Genomic DNA, 22,869 nt, shown 5'->3' with positions numbered 1-22,869 from the left:
TAAAATCTGAACTACCAAACGGTCAGCAGGTACACCTTGATAGTGGCCCGGTCAGTGGGAGGTATTGTAAATTACATATTTTATTGGACGTTAATAAATGCTGAGAATGCAGAACAGTGATAACCAAGGTTAAAACTCGGACACCGTTAATAATTAACTCTAATTAAATATGGCGGAATTAAATAGCAGCGGGATGTGTTTACATGGAGCTCTGTGATTTCTGGTTTAAAATGTCGCAGTAACTTTCTGGTTATCGATGCCCACAAAGATGACAACTTTTTAAGTGTAGACTCGCAGGTGACGTCTATCTTGTCTTGTGAATTGCTGAAATGAACAACTAGTGTCGTCATTTATTTGGGCTACTGCGTTAGCTACCAGCTACTACAAAGACATTGCTGACTGTCGCACATTCTGGTTGCCGTACTTTTGCGAAGTATTCAACCAATCATGGAGCAGCACCGTCAACTAAGTGAGTATTTTACTACATTTATACCAGTCATTTTTATAGTAATGCATTTCAGTGGATAACCCGTCTCATAACTCTGGGCAGCCTGTAACTGATTTCAAACGATCTATCTTTGAAGTCAGTCCTGCACATTCACCAAATAAATACCAGTATCTCCTATCAAAGGGCAATATAAATTATCAGTTGTCATGGTGAGATACTATTATTTGCAGTTTTCAGGGTAATAAATTTGAAATAATCTTATGAATGAATTTTAATTGAAAATTATTTTGGAATGAATGTCAAGAATTTTTTTTTTATATCCACTGACAGTATTGTATTATCTGCTGATAGGGTTCAATTGAGTTGAAAAAAAAATAACAGTTTTAAAAAAAGGATTTTAACATTGCAGATTTTTTTTTCAAATCTCATTCTATGATTAGATTTTTTTATCTGTTAAACAAATCATAAATGTGAACATACAAACAAGTTTATTTATTATCCAAAATACCAGAGTAAAATGACCTGGATGTTTAAAATATATCAATGAGATTTGAACATATAGCTATGCATATTATTTAGACACCAAATTTTATGAGCACGCTACACTGGGTTCATTATTAATCCCATTATCTGTGTTTTGCAATGATTCTCAAACACACATGCAATTTGTAAAATATATATTTTAAAAACCACTGTTACTTTAAATAAAATTATGTATACTTCTTTAAATGTATTTCATCTATTTTGTTGTATAGGAATTCGTTATATTATTAATGTTCTGTTTTTTTGTTTTTTTATCGGTTCTACTTTGTTCTATCGGTTTGTTGTATGGGATTACCTGGTATTGTTTTTTTTTGTTTTGTTTTTTACCCGATCCCGAAATAAAGTATTATTATTGTTATTTCAACTGAGTCTATACATTATGGTGTCTACCATTTTTTTATATACTGTAATACTTAATAATTAATTATTCACTTGGTTTTAATTTTATAGTTTTTAAATTAATCAGTGAATTTAATTGCTGAATTACAACTACATAAAAATGTAAAAATCGCTCATTGGTTTACAATGGAGTTAGTGATGTCTGAATATATTAGAAACATGAAATTAAAACACTGTGAAAATAAATGCTTCTACAGTACTCAACATGAATGCTCAGGGACTGACCATCAAAAATGCTTAGAGGGGGAAATGACATTATTTTCTTTCACTTATTTTTGAGCTAGATTTTGTTTTCAGGATGATGTTGCTGTGCACTTTTTTTTTTTATTTATTTATTTATTTTGTTTTCTTTATAATTAAAGACATTTGGGTTTACTTTATTTTTTCTGTACTTTTTCCTGTAGAAATGTTTTCTTCAATAGTTTCTCTGTGCTTACTTTTCAAAATCCACCCTCTCGCAGAGTTTCTAATGGCCAACCCCTTAAAGTTTTCTGGCCAACCCCTTAAAGTTACATACATGTCTGCCAACTAAAAAAAACTAGCTGCACTACTGATACACAATACTCAAAAACAGAACATGCAAGATAAATACAGTTAAAGGAAATTCATAGAGCCTCCATTATAAATATTTGAGTTCAGAATTCAGTAGCCAAGTCCTTGAAAGTGAACTCTTAATTGTTTAGTGTATCCAGGATATATTGTTTAGTGACAGACCCCTTAAGTTTATTGTAATTCATTCAAGGATTCACTGGCCTTGTTTTTTTTAAGAGTTTGCAATCAATCATTTTAAAACTATTTTAAGTGTCTCTACCCATCTCCCATGACAATTTAAAGTTACAATTGTTGTAATGGGAGTGATTAAAATTGGTTTCATTAAACAATTAAATAAACTAAATCCATTACTTAATTGTTGATGTATTTTCTTTTGTAATCTCCACAGAATGTATTAGACATGTATCAGACAGATTCTTGTGTCTGTTTATATAAATATCACGACAAGTTTCTATCATCTTTTATGCTTATTGGCTTTGATTTCAAACCTCAAGATTACATAGGGGTCACCTCCAAATCAATTAATAGCTAACTGAACTTAACTTTGTTGGAGGAAACCTAATAAAAAATTAATTTGTAATACACTAGATCTATTTGACTAATAGAAGATAATAAACCTTCAGATTAGTAGGATATTTAATTGCTACTTGTATTAATTACATTTTGGATAGGATCACAAAGATTAACTTAACTAACAGATATCCCAGTTCCAGCAGTGAAAGTTGATGTGGATGCATTTTTTTGTAAAGTACAAATGTATTCAGCTTGGTAGCCAAGTTTTTGCATAGAGTACTATTTTTATGAGTGTTAGCTCATTATCACAGGACTAAAATTGAGACATTTGAGGCGAATATTTATTTATTTATTTATTTATTTATTTATTTATTTATTTATTTATTTATTTATTTATTTATTTATTTATTTATTTATTAGTTTATTTTTTATTTGTTTTATTCATTTATTTATTTGTTTTATTTATTTATTTACTTATTTTTTAATTATTTTAATTATTTATTCCTTAATTCATATTGTTTCTCCCTATCTATTATTTATCACACCCTCTCTAGTTTACCCTATTAAATGTATATTTTTTTTACCTTTATTTCCCACCAGTTGTTAAAAACATTGAGTGTGCAGCACATTATCCCTTTGAACATCATAGATTTGCCTGCCAAAATTTTCCATATTTTTATTTGCTTTCCAAAAAATACTTCGTTAATTTGATTCTAAATCACCATAAATTCACATTGTCTGCATGTATTGATAATTTTTTTGAAAAATTATCATTTTGATAAAGATAAAATAAAAGCTAACTTGACGGTCAATAGTTTTTTATTATAATTGGTAGCTTCAAAAAAACACAACTTAGAATACTATGTGAAGTCAAGATAAGTACAGCATGAATAAACATGCTTAGCATTCTTTTGAAGAAAAAAAAACACTTTAGGGGTGGACCCTATGATTTATTTGCTGACTGGGGTCGTACAGACTGAGTAACACACACAAAGCTACTAGCAACTACAGATAACAAGAATATGGAATCTTGTAGTGGAATAAACTGTGCTGATACTGCTATCGAGAAGAAGTATTTAACCGTACAGGTCACTGTCTGAAAGTGATTCCTGTATGCCTGGATTGTGTAGCTTATTAAGTGTCCTATGCGAGGTATGGATACTTCTTGATTGACTGGTAGAGACCAATTATCCTCTGCCAGCGTTGTATTCAAAGTCCTTCAGGAGGTGTTGAAAAGACTATCGTCAGTGTTTGTTTTTTGTAATTGTATCACAGACTTGCTGAATTCATTCCTAGATTTTACGTCCGTTTTCTTCTAAGCTATTTATGCTATTGTAATAAAGCAGTGGCCTCAATGGAATCGCCTAATTGTCTGCTTTTGTTAGTTCAACCCTGGAGTGAAAAAGAAGACTGTTTATTTTTAATGTGTTAATTTCAACGATCACAAATCAGTTGAACTTCTTATAGTGAACTTAGCACTGACAACTGAAATGTAAGCATACGACTGTTTCTTTAATTGGTTGCACTCACAGATAACCCATATGGATTCTCATTTATTTAAGTCAAGGGTGTGATCTTATTGATATACCAACCATTATTTTTTTGTTTTCTTCATGAAGGTCATTATTTACTGAATCTGGATGAGATGTCATTATCTGAGATTGTGCAGCATTTAAACCATGAGGATTACACCACAGTGGCCAGTATGGTGGCCTATGTTGAGAGGATCAGTGAGGGGAAGGATAGTCGGGTCATGGCTGATATCAGGTATGTCCTATTCTGTCTCCTTAAGGAGTTGACCATTACATTGTGTTGGGAGGTGGTAGAAAAACTGTATTTGTTCGCAGGATCACTTCTCACAAAGTTTTTTGTTGGTCAACTTCTAATATAACAATGTAGTTTGTGATTCTATTCTATTCCATTTTGTTCTATTCTATGTAGAATTTGGAATATGAAGGTGCTGTGTCCAAAGTTATATCTGTTTGATAAATTCAATATTTTATAATGAGTCAGATTTTAAAAGTTTTCAAGTTGAGGTTTATTTCAAATTATTATCACCCTGAAGTGTAGAAGCTTTAAAAAAAAATTTTTTTTTTTTTTTTAAAGTAAGATTTTTCTCTAAAACTTCAGAGAAATTTCAACAAATGATGAAAATGAATCACTTTGTTTATATTTATGTTTTAAATAAATAAATAAAATATAAATAAAAATGGTTTTGTTTATATCTTGTTTTAACAAATAAACAAATAAAATATAAATTATTAATAAAAATGGTTGCTTTTTAGAAATTCCAAATTTGTATGGCCTCTTGAAATGTTATACTAAAGTACCGTAACTGTGTGCCACTTTTTGGCTGACTTTTGTTTCTGAGCTTAGTAACCAGAAATATGATATATTGTGCTCACAGTCTTGATCTTTAAAATAATACCTTGAAGACAGTGGTTATAAACAAATTCATTATAAGCAAATTTCTTTTGTGCAACATTTTATGTGACTTGTAGTTGCTAGGAAGTAGGACATCAAGTTCAATTAATTTATTTTTCCATTTAACTGCGGCTGTGAAGGAGATGTATCGATTGAAATTCTTTTCATACGCAAGTGCCCTATAGTGAATATCAACCTATTGTTGACCTTTTGAGACCTGAAAGAATGAAGCCAGTATACACAACTTTTACTCCAGGGAAGGGGGATGTCCTTCTAGTTTGGGTCAAACTATTATTGTTTGAAGGGAGGTCAAGATCTGGTTAAAGCAGGTGAACGGTAGATTTTCTCCTATAAAAATGTTGAAACGTTTCTCGCTGAATCTTACGGTTTACTTACAATTTGTGAATGTAGTGTAAAACCTTATGAATTCTACGTTATCATTTGTTTTCATCTTTAAAATGTTGTGAAATTCCTAAACTAAAATGGAATGAACCATGTGTACAATAAATCTTGTTTTTCTGCTGTTTACTGTAGATGGCAGCTTTGTAAACTTTTTCATTTTACAGCTATATCCTATTGCTGGTAGGTTTTATTGTCAGTTTATGTCTTGTAATGTTATTAGTCCCTGTTCGGACGAAGTCCGAAAACGGGGACTTATAATTCGGTCTCTGTGCGTCCGTGTGTCCGTGCGTCCGTCCGTCCGTCCGGAGTCATATCTCAGAATCCCTTGGGCCGATTCCGTTCATTCTTTGCATGTGCCTAGTACTTTATGTGGGACATATGCACATGTAGTGGTTTAGCGATTCAATTCAAAATGGCCGACTGGCAGCCATCTTGTTTTTTGAAAATGTTGTATTTTGGACATGCTTTGTCAGTTGTCATTCAAACTTGGTACATAGATCATACATGTTAGGATACATGTCCATGACGATTTATTTCGCAATTGGATCAAAGATGGTCGACTGACAGGCATCTTGTTTTTGTTTTTTTATGCGGTATCTTGGACGTGCTCTGTCAGTTTTCATTCAAATTTGGCATATACATGTACTTTATACATGTTAGGATGCATGTCCATGACAATTTGTTTCAAAATCTGGTCAAGGATGGCCGATTGACAGCCATCTGACTTTTTGGCCTTACTACTATATTTCCACAATTTATGTACCATTTTCATTCGTATTTGGCACATACATCATACATATCAGTGTGTTTCATAATCAGATCAAAGATGGCTCAATAATGGCTGTTTTTATTTTGGCCATATTACTATGACATGAAACACGTGTTTTGATGTAAATAAACAATCTGTTGTATATGCCGCTTGGAACTCAAGTTTCAAGGACACACTCGCGACAACCCCTCCGCTTTAATATGACGAGCACAAAGAGAACTTAACAGGGACTGTGTCATTTTCAATGACTTGTTATGTTTACAACTTAATGCACTTCCAAATATTCACAACTAGTTGAGAATGTTAGTACAATTATGGCTTTAAATCTGTTCACTACTGAATTCACTCTACTGTATTCCAAATGGAGGTTATCTATTAAGAACAAAATTGTTATTTTACCTGTTTGTCTTTTCAGAAAACCAAATTAATATTATACGTCATTTTCTTGATACTTTTATTACTATCGCTTCATGCTGTAACTGGACAATTTATTAAAACATTCAAAATGTTGTTATTTATTTTAGCCTGTTTCCAGGACGATAATATTTGTCATTACATTCAGTGGGAATTGATCTCCCACAATGCATTGCACATTTGCTCGGTAGAAGTACAAAATTTGATTTCAGCTTTGTAGCAGTGAGTTCTGTCGTAATTTGACATGCTGGTATGGTTTTAATGCAGCAGATTCCAGTTATCAGTGAAAATAGCAAAATTAATTCTCAGTGAATAAGCACAATAGCTAAAATATGGTAGTAGATTTTCTAATTTCATATTTGACAGATCACTGCATACATCAAAATAATTAAAATGTTGAATATCTAGAAACATTCAATCATTAACTTTTTGAATGCCATATTTTTTTCTCACCAATATTGTGAGGCAACATTTTTTGCACATTTTCCTGCATTTTTCTAAAGAAATTTTGTGAATTTTGAACCGGTTAGACATAATTTCCAATCAACTACAGATCTTATTCAAAATTGTTGAAAAATACCAAAAAAAATGATACAGGATTATTTTCTGAAAGATGAAAAATTTGGGCTTGGTTGGTTTCATTTTGTGATGTTCTGAATTATTAAACCACAAACTTGTAAAAATCAATTCATTCCACGACTGGTACTGTATCAAGTTCTCCAGTTATTTGGAAATTAATAAAATAACTAACATGATGTCCTGCAATTTTTGTGAAAACAAATTCTTCGCTGCTATCATCATTGCCTTATCATGTCCGCTGGTATTGCTTGAATCATGGTTAAATACTGGAATTCTTTTTTAGTTGTCAGAGCTTGTACATTCATGACAATTTATGCTTAGTTTAATGTGTTCTGAAGAATTATAAATCTTTTTAGGGAACTGTATTTGTCCTATTACAAACGCATATCAAACAAAACTACACATAAACCAAATATGGCCTTCATTATAAACTGGATTACTGGTACTAAAATATGACCTTTTTTGACTATAAATACACCTATATTGTTTACAAAAGTGCTACTATTAGAGCTAATACGGTATGTCCTTTACAAACAAGTTGTGACATTTGATAGGATTGCTTCATGAAAGTAATTGTATTAGGTTTTGGGCAGAGAGAACAGTAAATAGAACCGTTTACACATACTATATATGCAACATTTGTGAAATAAATTGTTTATTTACTGGTGGTTTTATTTTGTGAAGGGCTATTAAATAGCTGGGTCACTTTTCTAATGTTGCCAGTACGAGTGTGCTTAAATCCTCTGCTTCATTTTCGAGTCTATACCGGTACATATTACAATGCTGTTTACTTACTGTACATGTATTTGATAACAGAAGGAAATATTTTCACCTTTATTCATATTACGCGTAAAAGACACTTCAAATCTTTTCAAGTTTTTACATTGTCGTAAAGATCGGTCCAATTCAGTGCATAACCTTTTGCATTCCTGCAGATAGTCTTTTGTTTGTTTGTTGCAAGGCACTGTTCTTGTCTATAGGTTCATGGTATGGTGTGACAGTGAACTGAGTGATTGAGTGATTCATTCAACCTAACAGAGATAAAAATAACTTGATATCACATCTAATATCACATCTATGGAATTTGAAATACAGTTACCAAGACCAGTTCGTTATGAAATAGAAATTTGATAGTGATCATTTAATTGACATTTCCGTGCCTAATTTCCTGTTTCTTCTGCACAAGCAATCATATTTCTGGTGTTTTTTTTATTAATAATATCATAACTGTAGGTAATATGATTCCTTAAAATATATAACTTCACTCATAAGTCCTTACAGGGGAGGGTGGCTTTCTCTTAGTAGCGACAATGGTCTCTTGTGTCATTCATAATGGATTTTAAACTAGTTGTCCATGACCTTTGACCCCCTACCTGTTATCATCAGCCATTATAATGAAGCAAGAACCAACCATGATCCAACACTATGAAAAATAGTTTCAAAATCATTCTGTCACTGAATAAAATGTTTTCGAAAATCACTTATTTTGGAAAGAGTTTAATTTTCATTGCTATAAATTTTCACTATATATATAGTATTATAATTTGAAGTCATTTTTGGAGAATTAATTTCATGAAAATCACTGTGATTCGATGTCTGCAAGGGTCCACACCTCTATATAATATAAAGTGACTGTAGGTAAACTGAAATGTCCACTGGAACAACATTTTGTGTGGTTTTTTCCTGATTCCTGAAGATCACAAAAATGTCTCCAGAATAAAGCGTTTTGCATTATTACCCATATTACCTCCATCCAATGTCCTGTTCAAATTAATAATTCAATGCACAAGGCCACAAGATAAAAAAAATATTTCTGGTCATTTCGTTTTCTAAAATTGATGCACATGGCTTAATTTTTTTTTTTGCGGCGGCGGGGAGGGGGGGGGGGTTTCTAAATCTGTGAAGTGTATGTTTCTAACTGATGCATACATCGACCAGAAAAATCAATATTTTTGTTTTATAATCCCAACATTACAAATTTTTAGTTGAAAAAAAAGGAAAGTTGTTGTAATCAATTCCATTGTGACAGGAAACATTTGTGAGGTTTGGCTTACGTTGAATACTGATAGATATGGCATATGGTATCTATATGAGTATTACTTTACTATAATAACCTTTCCATACAAAGCAGTAATTGAATTTCCTGCTTTACATGTATGCATTTAGGAATTTGAATCATTTCTAGGGTGAAAGAGGGGGGGTGATTTTTTAAAACATTTTTTGCAATCGAATTCATATCCGCCATCCCACCCGTTTAACTGCTTTACCTCTTCAACACAGCACAAAATGGTTAAAATTTCATTATATTAAAAATTTTGAATAGCGTCACAGAAATACAGATACGATTAGGTCTTCTGATAACGATACATTACGTAACCTGTGCAGCATTTATTTCCAAAAATAGCTCCACTAAATAAAGTGGTAAAAAAGTGTTCAACTCGTACAGAAGCGGGGTAAAAAAATTTAACTGAACTCGAACAAAAGTAAAACAAACCCTGATTGGTCAAATGCCGACCATGTGTGGACGCAGATTGACCCTAATTAACATAATTTATGTATTAACACTTAGATATCGGCGTTATCACTATAACATCAAATATAACAATAATACCTCTGAATTTAATAATAATATTAATGTTCGCGACAAAAATAAACTAAAAATATTTTTTCAATACATCAAGTTTTTACACCAACATATTCCTACGGTAGTTGTGACACTGTATGTTATATATAATAACCAGACAACTAAAATACCGATACATCCCAAAAAGATTGGACTATTAATACCACATTTGCTCTATTAGTAGCACATATGCTTACAAATGTTCAAAATACTTGTAAGTTGTATTTTATTGATTGATAATATAGCAAATGCAGTTATTGGTTTATGTGCACTTCATTTCTAACAGAGCTTCTAATGGAGCAAATACAGTAATATAGTTATGTATGGAATATTTTAACCATTATCAATGTACATATTTTAATAGATGATGATAAATGTGTTTATTTTTCAGGGAGTTAGGTGGTGTTCCTGCAGTTATAGACCTCTTAGGTCACCCAATACCAGACATTCACCATAGTGCTGTTAATATCTTGTGGAATATGGCTTACAGACAGCCCAACGATGATGGAAACTTGGCAATCAAAAATGCCGGTGGTATTCCAGCATTAATAAGACTACTTCGATCTACCTCAGACGATGATGTCAAAGAAATTGTCACTGGAACGCTCTGGAATCTTTCTTCTGATGAGGTAAAAAATATGATAATTACCTTTTAAATGAATATTATCGTATTTAAATTTCCCTGTTAGCATGTCTACTTCTATTGTCTAGACAGAGACTATTATTAATTGATTAATTTGTTTCCACTTATGTACACCACCCATTTTATAGAAATATTGATAATTGTGATTTATTGTGAAACTAAAATGTGGTGCTAAGATTGTCTCCATAAGTTTGCAACATGAACACATATTTCACAACATGTGCAACATGAACACATATTTCACTAAATGTGCAACATGAACACATATTTCACAAAATGTGCAACATGAACACATATTTCACAAAATGTGCAACATGAACACATATTTCACAAAATGTGCAACATGAACACATATTTCACAAAATGTGCAACATGAACACATATTTCACAAAATGTGCAACATGAACACATATTTCACAAAATGTGCAACATGAACACATATTTCACAAAATGTGCAACATAAATACCAAAACTGTAAATGTGAAACCTGAGTTTTTTGAAAAAGAAAATTTTTATATTTACCAAATTAAAAGTAAATATACAGAATAAGGATTTATTAACATAAATTGTACATATATACGGTAGTAATACCAATACAGTCTCGTTGTATATTTGTTTGGTTTCTGCTGCTGATGCATGCATTATCCAGTCACACCTGTTATAACTCTGCAACTTAAAACCAGCTCGCAGTAATTGAGTGATCATCAGAACTAGGAAACAAAATAATTACACTCTGACCTAATTTGATTGAGTTGCCAAGTTCAACCATTCTGACCCTAATACTACATTATAGTATTAATATCTACATAAACCGCTTAACCCTTCGAGTACCAAAGACAACTTTCATCATAGCTCACAAAATTAAACCCATATAATTTATGTCAATTTTTTTTTTAAATTTTGATCAAGAGCTAAATAGAAAATTATGTCTATTTAGTTCAAAATTACCAAAGAAATTTGAGAAAACGATGTATAAATATGCAAAATGTTGCACACAATTTGGGAGGGAAAAATTATGCTGCTTTGGAAGGTTAAATAGTAAAGTAAATATGTATTCATATGGTGACAATCATAATACACATTGGCTGAGGGTGACATACCAATATTATACTAAAGGTATACTGTAAAGTACTGTGGAATACTTTATTTTCGCTGGAATTAATTTTCGCTGAAAAGGCTTTTTGGACGCTTTGCTTGAAATTTATTTTCACTGATTTTTCATGAGTTTAATGTGAAATATAGGAAAAAAAGTATATTCACTGGATTTTATTTTCACGGAATCATCCTTTCAGCGAAAATAGCGAAAATAAATTCCAAGCGAAAATAAAGTATTCTACAGTACTTTATTTTCACTGGAATTAATTTTCGCTGAATCGATTTTTTGGGTGTTTTCTATGGAATTTATTTTCCCTGATTATTTACGAGTTGAATGTAAAATTTAGGAAAAAAGGTGTATTCACTGGTTTTTATTTTCACTGAATCATTCCTTCAGCTAAAATAACGAAAAATTAATTCCAAGCGAAAATAAAGTATTCCACAGTATTTGTATATATCGACTGGTTTAGTTCTAGTTTATATTATTAAGTGACCTTGTATTAAATATCCATATACTATAATTTAATTCATAACTTACATATTAGCCTTATTAGACATTCATATGCAGCTATAAGTTCACGTTTTCAATATTATGAATTTCACACAGTATTTGTAAAGTATTTCTATCCTGTAACAAAGCCCTAACTGCTGGTAAATATGTTCTAATGACACCAGTTTTTCAACAGCAGAATAACTTTAATTTTATTACAAACTATTTGCTCCATAATCAACAAAAGTCAATAAAATATTGGACTTAACAATGAAGCACCACCAAGTGTTCAGATAAAATAATAATAAAATTTTATCCAGAAATAGTTTTGTCCTTGTTTTTACTGTCAGCAGTTTAAATTCAAAGCTACTGTAAAATTTTCACTGGGATTAAATTTCGCTGATTTACCATTTCAGGCATATTCAGTGAGTTTTAAATTCATGGTTTTATCATTTAAATAATGTGTTCTATGTTAAATTATATATATTCACTGGGTTTTAATTTAGCGCATTTTCCAGTCAGTGAAAAAAGCAAAATTAAAACCCAGTGAATAATTAATCCTTTTACAGTAATATGTGTATTGTCATTGGGATCACCATCTCAGTCTAGTATATGTAGTGTTATGTGGCGCCACACACAGCAATGTGCAATGAACTGTGTGTATTTTTATTCCAACAAAATCAATTTTCACACTACAGTGCATAAACCACCATGTAAACCAGTGGAATTATATAGCGGTAATTCGAAAGATATCCCTGTAATTCAACAGTAATTAAACAGTCATAACAAAAATTGTTAGGAAGTTGCCATTTTAATTCTGTGAATGCCAAAGAGCTTTGTCACCTTTCACAAAATCAACCAGAACTATTTGTTGTTTTGTTTTGTTTTGTTTTGTTTTCAATTGAGTAGCTGATGGGAAAATATTTTCATTTTGCCGAAAATCAATAATATATTTATCCTGACGGAACACAGCTGTATAAGATTAATGTAAATAGTGTGCAATAAACAATACAGTTTGTAATAGACGATACAGTGTGTAATAGACGATACAGTGTGTAATAGACGATACAGTGTATAATAGACAATACAGTGTGTAATAGACGATACAGTCTGTAATAGACGATACAGTCTGTAATAGACAATACAGTGTGTAATAGACAATACAGTGTGTAATAGATGATTCAGTTTGTTATAGACAATTCAGTTTGTAATAGACAATATAGTTTGTAATAGACAATACAGTATGTAATAGATGATACAGTTTGTAATAGACGGTTCAGTTTGTAATAGACGATTCATTTTGTAATAGACAATACAGTTTGTAATAGACAATACAGTTTGTAATAGATAATACAGTGTGTAATAGATGATGCAGTGTACAATGGACAATACAGTGTGTGTGTAATAGACAATACAGTGCGTAATATACGATAAAATGTGTAATAGACAGTACAGTGCGTAATATACGATAAAATGTGTAATAGACAATACAGTGCGTAATAGACAATAAAATGTGTAATAGACAATACAGTGCGTAATATACAATAAAATGTGTAATAGACAATACAGTGTGTAATATACGATAAAATGTGTAATAGACAATACAGTGCGTAATATACGATAAAATGTGTAATAGACAATACAGTGCGTAATATACGATAAAATGTGTAAAAGACAATACAGTGCGTAATTTACGATAAAATGTTTAATAGACAATACAGTGCGTAATATACGATAAAATGTTTAATAGACAATACAGTGCGTAATTTACGATAAAATGTGTAATAGACAATATAGTGCGTAATATACGATAAAATGTTTAATAGACAATACAGTGCGTAATATACGATAAAATGTTTAATAGACAATACAGTGCGTAATATATGATGCAGTGTGTAAAAGACAATACAGTGCGTAATTTACGATAAAATGTTTAATAGACAATACAGTGCGTAATATACGATAAAATGTTTAATAGACACTACAGTGCGTAATATATGATGTGGTGTGTAATAGACAATACAGTGCGTAATATACGATAAAATGTGTAATAGACAGTACAGTGCGTAATATACGATAAAATGTGTAATAGACAATACAGTGCGTAATAGACAATAAAATGTGTAATAGACAATACAGTGCGTAATATACGATAAAATGTGTAATAGACAATACAGTGCGTAATATATGATAAAATGTGTAAAAGACAATACAGTGCGTAATTTACGATAAAATGTTTAATAGACAATACAGTGCGTAATATATGATAAAATGTTTAAAAGACAATACAGTGCGTAATTTACGATAAAATGTTTAATAGACAATACAGTGCGTAATATACGATAAAATTTGTAAAAGACAATACAGTGCGTAATTTACGATAAAATGTGTAATAGACAATACAGTGCGTAATTTACGATAAAATGTTTAATAGACAATACAGTGCGTAATTTACGATAAAACGTGTAAAAGACAATACAGTGCGTAATTTACGATAAAATGTTTAATAGACAATACAGTCTGTAATATACGATAAAATGTGTAATAGACAATACAGTGCGTAATATACGATAAAATGTGTAATAGACAATACAGTGCGTAATATACGATGCAGTGTATAATAATCATGGATTATGTCAAAATTGTGTTTTGAAGGCAGTGATAATCTTGCTCATTATTCTATTGACTATTTCTTGACAGAAATTAAAAACTGCCATCTTAGATGATGGCTTAACAGTGATGGTTAAGACGGTGATAATACCGGAATCTGGTTGGCCGAAGAATCAGGACAATGACCATGACATTAGATTAAGGACAACACCATTCTCAGTTTCATTTACAAATGCAGCAGGTTGCCTCAGGTACGTTAGAGATGAGCTATTTCATAATGTTGGAGTGGGTTGCATTGGGTTCGAAATTAAATATTGGTGGCAAAAGTAATAGAATTTGTTGCAAATGTAATTCACTATTGTTTGTTTGGATGTTCAGATATTCTGAGATAACAGATGCAATACAGCTTAGATTATGCATGGTTAATCCCTGAAATTTTACTAATACCGTTCAAATATTCTAGAATACTAAACAGATGATCTGTCAGGGTTAGAGCCTCAATATGGATATAGTACATAAACAAAAGAGCATCATTGTAAAAAAATACATTAAAAAAACAAGCATTTGTATAAAAAGCATATTGTAACAAGCTTGGATATTCTGAAACTTAATCTCCTATCTCATGAGTGGAATCCTGGTTGAATTAAATTATTTTTATTTTGTGTATGTGTGTTGAGCAAATAAATTGTATTAATATTTATATTTATAACACTGATTCATGTGTTTTATTATTGTGCTATACTTAAGTGGTCATTAATCCAGGACACAAATGGTATCTAGTTACAATTGTATGCTCTCTGTGATCATTAATATTTTAATATTTCATCTGTTTTAGGAATATTAGCTCTGCTGGATTAGAATCACGTAAAAAAATGAGAGAGTGTGAAGGCCTTGTTGATTCTTGCATGTATGCATTAAGATCAGTTAGTGGAAGTCAACTACATGAGCTACTAGATTGCAAAGTATGTTGTCTAGTTTGTTAAAAATTTAATTATTTATACATGATACGCCCTCATGCAGCATATATCAACATTTCTTTTGTTTTTATCTTTGCTTGGTACATCTATCTATAACCACCAACAAAAGCACTATTAAATATGCCATTAGAGGGCAATAGTATTGTATTTGAGAATTTGAAATGGCTCAAGTGGAATAATTTTATCAGTAAAATTAAACTATTATTAGTTACTGGTATGTTATCCATTATGTTATGTTGTTTCGTCCTCAAACTTTAATACTATTGTCACAGGCTGTGAATGGACTCAAAGGTCAAATGGCAATTGTTAATGCACTCTAAGTATTGGATTACAACTTGTCATTCCAAGTGGACCTAAGTGTCTCTGTGCTTCAGATGCATTTTCCACCTACGACACTAACATTCCTCTCAAAGTTTAAAATTCTCCACTGAAAATAACATTTCTCATTTGTTCATCGCATCTGCACTGCATTGTTGAATTTAAGTAACTAGATTGTCCATAATCTATATAAGTAGTCCTAATCCAGAATTGAGTACTTTTGTTATTTTTAATTATAGTACCATATTTGCTATGTTAGAACCACATACCCAATAGAAATCAAAGCCAAAAATTGCATTTACTGGCTACTGTAAAATACTTTATTTTCGCTTAGAATTAATTTCACTAAACGGATGATTCAGTGAAAATAAAATCCAGCAAATATACCTTTTTTCCCCATATTTTTCATTCAACTCGTCAAAAATCAGTGATACAAAACATTCAAAGTCTTTTCAGAAAAAATTTGATTCTAGCGAAAATAAAGTATTTTACAGTATGTAAGAAGCATGCGCTACTAATAGAGCAAATACAGTATCATGAAGTCACTGATATAATAGCTTGATGTAACTGTTTTAGGCCATTTGTACAATTTTGATCAATCATTATCATAATCATTATCATTTGATCAAAATCATTAATTGCCACTGACTACAGCCTTAGATTTAATGGATACAAAAAAGGAGCATTAGTCAACACCTATCATCAATTTTCAATAAAACAGACACAGTCATTTCTGTTAAATATGCATGGATAAATTACAGACAACACATCCAAACATCTTTATCTAACCATAGTGATTCTGATTTGTTAAATCCAAATCTGATACCTATCAACACTAGAAACCGCAATGTCACATGTGGATCAGATCATGTGATACTTATATATATATATCTATTTTTTGCTAGGCAACCATAAATACATGTACATAATGTTTCTAATAATAAAATCATATTTCTGAGACAAATTAACAATTTTTGTTGTATTGTCAGGCAATTGAACACTGTATGTGTACGATACAGAATTTATCTTATCATATCGGTAGCGAAATATTCCAACAGGAGACGACGAATTCACATACTGCTAATATAAAGGATAATCAAGATTTCAAAATTGGTTGTTTCTCATTTGGAAAGAAAAGTTCTAGCCCACGGTAAGTAGCAAATACTCTCTGGTAAATACTGTGAATCTTGTAAAAATCAACTTGTGAATTTATTGGTTAAAATGCAGTCACATGATACTGTCAATGTTATTGAATATTTAACGTGTATTGTCTTGAAAGTGAGTATATTAAAATATCTGGCCTGGTTTAATGACTTGTTACAGTGCTTATCATAAGGGATGGTGGTCAAAACACAACATAGTATTCAATGCGAGTCCCATGCAACCTATACAACATGCGTAAAGTATGATTTCAACTGACAATGACCATCTCCGTTCACATTTACAAAAAATGTTTCAATCTTTCATTTATGCATTAAGTTAACTGAGACAGAATTCAGAATTTATTTTGACGCCAGTGTTACACTATTTGGTCACTTTCACACCTTATGTGCTGTAACATTATTATGATCGAACATGTAAATATAATAAATAAAGCTGACAACTGCACATGTGACATGTATCACATATTTCTATTGATAGGGATGAGATTATCCCCATGGAAACCAGAAATAGGAAGGAACCGCCACGAGGGAAAGATTTACTATGGCAACCAGAAGTGTGCAGACCCTACTTATCATTATTATCAGAATGTTCCAATCCTGATACTCTGGAAGCGGCTGCTGGAACCGTCCAGAACTTGACAGCCTCGGATTCAAGGGTGAGAAAATTAAATATTGGAGCATCCTACAACCAGACTATAGAAGGCGCTGTTATACTTTCCATGTTAGGATTTTCACTACCCTGTTCTTTTTCAGGCATAAAAATATAATTTTAGATTTTTTTTTCAATAACCTACTATTGAATACCTTATGTCTTTAGTTTAGTGTAAATTAAGGCAAAATGAAGACAGCGTACATTGGTGTGGTTTATCACCTAAAGACTGAGTACTGTGAAATACTTTATTTTCGCTGGAATTAATTTTCGCTGAAAAGGCTTTTTGGGCATTTTGTATGGAATTTATTTTCACTGATTTTTGATGAGCTTAATGTAAAATATAGGAAAAAAAGTATATTCGCTGGATTTTATTTTCACGGAATCATCCCTTCAGCGAAAATAGCGAAAATAAATTCCAAGCGAAAATAAAGTATTCTACAGTACTTGAAAATCACAAATTATGTTATTCTCAATTTGAATGAATAGTGTAATGCCGACATTTTCACTTGATTATGAAACCTCATATAAATCTAACATCACATGGGATTCAACAAACACAAAAACTATTATTTGATTAATTACATGCTTAATAATGTGCTATAAACATTTGATGATGGTTTCTCTGAAAGATAGGTATTTTGACATTGAACGAGAAAAAAAGAGAAATTCTAGTTCAAGTTCAAATCATTCAATTTTGGAGGCAAACATTCAAATAGCCTCGTTCATGCATTACACAAGATCTATAGGTGAATGGAAAATCAAAGTATTGATATGATTTTTTGTGATCAGTAAAAATGTCAACATTTTGTAGTCGTGAACATTTCACCAACCTCATCAAGGGTCATTTTGACAGAATATTTTCATCACGACACTTTTAAATTATAAACATTTTGTGATAAAGTTCCAATAATTTAATGTTGTTTTCGCTTTGTCACATCAGTGGTCAGTTGATATTTGCTCTGATGTCAGGAAATCAAAGGGATTACCGATGTTTGTAGAATTGTTGAAAATAGATGTGGATACAGTCGTAAATTCTGTTGCTAAGGCGATGCATAACCTTTGTCAGGATCCTCGCAATAAGGAGCTTATTGGTGAGTAACTGGTGCATGTCTGTTTTTATTCAAAGTTCAGGGATCGCTTACTTTATGTGAAATGTTGAATTAGCATAGCCATCATGCAGTGTTGTGTTCAATATGTTCATGTGTTACTTGTAAACAATTACACCCTAATTTAGTACATCACATGTTTCAGTCCAGCAAATCAGCCCATTATGCCATTTCATTTCAATACACCAAAGTCAGGTAAGGCATGTATATTTATAAAAATCTGTTTTGAAACCAGTCTCATTCAAATACTTATGAAGGTATTTGATTGGTTTGACAGGTGCCTCTCTGTGAATTACTTGTGCATAAATATTAATGTGTTAGAACAGCCAACGTCACAGCCTGACAAGTTAGCGTAGGTGGCGCTCTGGACTGCTGTGAACTCCTATTCTGTCAGGTGTGGGTGGGGTTTGTAGCAGTCCAGAGCGCCATCTACGCCAACTTGTCGGGCTACCAACGTCACTGCACAGGCATTAAACATTATGTAACTGACATTTGAGTTTACAAAAATGTATGGTTATAAATAGTTTTTAACATACCCACCTTTTTTCTGACTTCAGTGTACTGTAAAATACTTTATTTTAGCTGGAATTAATTTTCGCTGAAAATACTTTTTGTGTGTTTTGTATGGAATTTATTTTCACTGATTTTTGACAAGTTGAATGTGAAATATAGGAAAAAAGGTATATTCGCTGGATTTTTGTTTTCACTGAAATATTCCTTCAGCGAAAATAACGAAAATTAATTCCAAGTGAAAATAAAGTATTCTTAATACAATTCATAACAATAAATTCTCTTTTTCATTCTCTAGGTAAATATGGGATGGGTGAATTAGTTCTATGTTTGCCCGGTGGTGTTGGTAAGCCAATACAGCACAAATCAGAGGTAGTTGTTGCCATTATACATTGTCTACATCGCTTAGTTGTACACCATATAGACAATGCAAGGGCACTCAGGAATCTTAATGGAGTGGACAAACTAATTAATATATCAGCCTCCTGGGGGAAGTACAGTGTGGCTGAAATCGCAGCCGCATCGCAGGTAACTTTTTTTTGTGGTCTTATCTTAAATGTGAAATGGCAAAAGTTTATTTATTGTGTACAACAAATTGCATTAAGCATTAATTTTTATCGAGGATACTTCAAAGTATGCACAAAGATAGTACAGCGGAATTATCGACTGACGCGCAGCGAAGGTCAGTGCGACGGTGTACTGTCTGAGTGTTTAGAAAATGTTTAGAACAGAATCAGCAAACTTCCTTGTGTGGAGTCCAGTCAAACCCTGGTGGCAGTCATGTTTGTTTTTATTATTAGAGGATGCTTATGTGCGTAATCATTCTATATACGGGATTTGCATTTTCTAATATGGTGAAATAGCCCTTAAAATACCGCAAAATTATTATTATGTACTGCAGCTAAACTGTGATATATACATAATTTATGAATTCTTCATCTAATCTAATGTTGTTTCAGGTTTTGATAAGTCTTTGGACTTTCAAGAAACTTAGACCAGTGTTCAAGAAAGATGGCTGGAATAGCCAATATTTCCATCCACACCAACACTCCCAGGCACAGGCAAGAACTGTAATAAACTCTGAGGACGAGTGCATCAAGTGCAATACATGCTCCTCAGAGAGAGAAAATATCGAACAGGATCAAGTCAGCGAACTCCCCCAGTTTAAACGAACTAGCATGGTGCAGCGTATTTTGGACAGTGACGATAATGCCACTGTCATGACAGATACCACCACGACGGAGAACGGAATAATGCGGGAAACAGAATATATGACAGAGTCTGTAACCACGGAAAACGGAAGTGCATCTGTATACATGGAACAGTTGAGGTTGCTGAGGCAAGAGAATGAAGACTATCGATGGCAGATGAGACACTTACGCAAAGAACTAGACAGAGTTTCATTTCACAATGTAGAACTTATGCAACACATTTCAAAACTGGAAGACAAAATGAAAAAGGTTGAGCAATTCCAGGCAGCATCAATGAATAATCACTTTGCTCACAGACATAAGATGCCTCCTAATGTTCCACCTGTTCTAAACACTTGATTCTTTTCGTTTTGAGACAAGTTTTCTGTTTTACAGTGGGCACAAACATGATTCATTCGAGGAGTTAGCAAACTCCCTAGGAAAGTCCCTAATTTTATAAAAATGATTTGCTACTTTTTGTGACAATATCACTTTCCCTAATGCAACTTGATTTTGGACTAATTAATTTTTGTATAGGTATGTACTATGGCGAAGTTGTCTGTTTTTATAATGCAACATTGTTTTGTCCATACAAATGAAATATTCAGAACAAATCTTATTTGCAGTCATTTCAACCATCTAGGGGAAGATGAAGGGGTTATTGGAATATTGAGAAGGACTTCCCAGGGAAGCTGCAAGTGGCTTGTATGAAATCTCATTTGTATTCGCTGTAATTATCATCATTGTATAATTGTTCACAACATTACTGATGGACAAATGATGAAGTGATTGAACAGATATAATTCCTAGCTACTATGTAGCTATAAAACACAAAATACATCATATCAACACATCACATCCGCAACAACAATGTCAACATGGCTTCGTGGTTAATTAAAAAATATCAAAAATATTAAATGTCCACTATTATAAATTGAGACAGTGTGGTGCCACATACCAACATTTATGACTCAGAAAAAGTTTTCAACATTTACCATAGTGGGTTTTTACTGTAAAATAATTTATTTTAGCTGTAACTAATACATCTGTACTGTTTTGTATGAAGTTCATTTTCACTGATTTTTGATGAATTGAATGTAAAATATAGAAAAAAGGTATTTTCACTGGATTTATTTTTACTGATAAAGTACCTAATACCGGTAGTACTACATCATGGCACTGCTAAGATTAATATTCCATTTAAAATAACACTGTTGCTTTGATTGGTCAATATATGGTCACATGATCATTGATATTAATATCTCAACTGGATGAAGCTACATTATTTAACCAGTAAATGTGTTATTTTAAATTTTCCGGGTTATCTGATTTACAACAACCACTTTGCACTACCAATGTCTCATTGACCTTAGCTATTGCCAATCTTATTAAAATCTGATGTACCATTAGGTATTTTTTTAATGTTATTTTTGTTTATTCATGACTATTTTCTGGTTTTGCTTACTGGTGATTTATAAAAAAGTAGAACCCCCAAAAAATCATAAATAAAAACAAAACTATAAACATTAAATTTTATTCAGATTGGGGTCTTGCCACCATTATTATTTATTGCTCCTGGATTACTCATATTTCCCCAGCATACAGCAACAATTTGGGAGGGCAAATCATCCTCAGCCAAAACAATTGTACTTCAGAATATGATACACAGATAAGATTTGCTATGCCTTGTAACATATTGCCTGTGGTGATTGGTATGACTTTGATGCATTAAACAAAAATGGGACACTTCATGACACAACCACTTTTCATGAGGGGTATGACGGTAAAAATGAAATTATATAAGAAGTTATTTTGCAGTAACTGCATAATACGGTATACTCCAAGACAGTACAGTGAGAGTATCAATGAAGGTATAGGGCTGGTTGATGTGACTGTATACTATTGTAATCTAAACTTTCACTGTGGTGTCTTCAGAATTACCTTCTTACACCTCATAGTTTCCAATCCAAACACTTGGTATGTGAAGCTCAGGGTAAGTATTTCAGTTTTTCAATGTAAACAAATAACCCATGTGTTATACTGTAAAATTAAATCAAACGTTTGATGTGTATGTTCAACGCCATTATACGTTTCTTCTTCCTTGAAACAGTCTTTTGCATCATTGATATTGTTTTTATCTATTAAACTAACTGTTTATAACTAACACTGCTGAAATTGTTCCTTGGAATAGTACAATGTACCAATGAAATTTAAAAGAAAGATATCAGCTTAAACCCTTCAAGTGCTAGATATTTTTTCTCTGCAAAAATTGTGTGCAAAGATTTTCACATTTTGTAAAATTGTCACTAAATTTCATCTTCCTTTTGCAACATACCGGTACTCACAGTTTAGATATTTTTTTTCAGTTTTTGATCAAAAGATTTGTAAATTTTAATCAACATTTCATGTGAAAAGGTGCAGACTATACAAAATCATTTTGTTAAAGGTG

The 22,869-nt window shown here is 31.9% G+C and overlaps 2 protein-coding genes across 2 annotated transcripts; both read left to right on the top strand.

Moving 5' to 3' along the window:
• The first annotated feature begins 447 nt into the window (after window positions 1-447).
• LOC146740570 (catenin delta-2-like) lies at window positions 448-10,322 on the top strand. The gene is made up of 3 exons (XM_085501839.1): window positions 448-469; window positions 4,075-4,222; window positions 10,058-10,322. Exons 1-3 carry the CDS (start codon window positions 448-450, stop codon window positions 10,320-10,322), a joined length of 435 nt encoding a protein of 144 aa, XP_085357965.1.
• Window positions 10,323-14,631: 4,309 nt separating this feature from the next.
• Window positions 14,632-22,584, top strand: LOC100375313 (catenin delta-2-like). The gene is made up of 7 exons (XM_002732639.3): window positions 14,632-14,755; window positions 15,340-15,466; window positions 16,789-16,949; window positions 17,441-17,618; window positions 18,555-18,705; window positions 19,529-19,758; window positions 20,190-22,584. The coding sequence occupies exons 1-7, from the start codon at window positions 14,634-14,636 to the stop codon at window positions 20,778-20,780; spliced, it is 1,560 nt and encodes a 519-aa protein (XP_002732685.3). The 5' UTR covers window positions 14,632-14,633; the 3' UTR covers window positions 20,781-22,584.
• The last annotated feature ends 285 nt before the right edge of the window (window positions 22,585-22,869 follow it).

The sequence above is a fragment of the Saccoglossus kowalevskii genome, chromosome 7, assembly GCF_978046115.1.
Source record: "Saccoglossus kowalevskii chromosome 7, keSacKowa6.1, whole genome shotgun sequence".
NCBI lineage: Eukaryota > Metazoa > Hemichordata > Enteropneusta > Harrimaniidae > Saccoglossus > Saccoglossus kowalevskii.
This window is presented reverse-complemented; position numbering and strand designations above follow the sequence as displayed.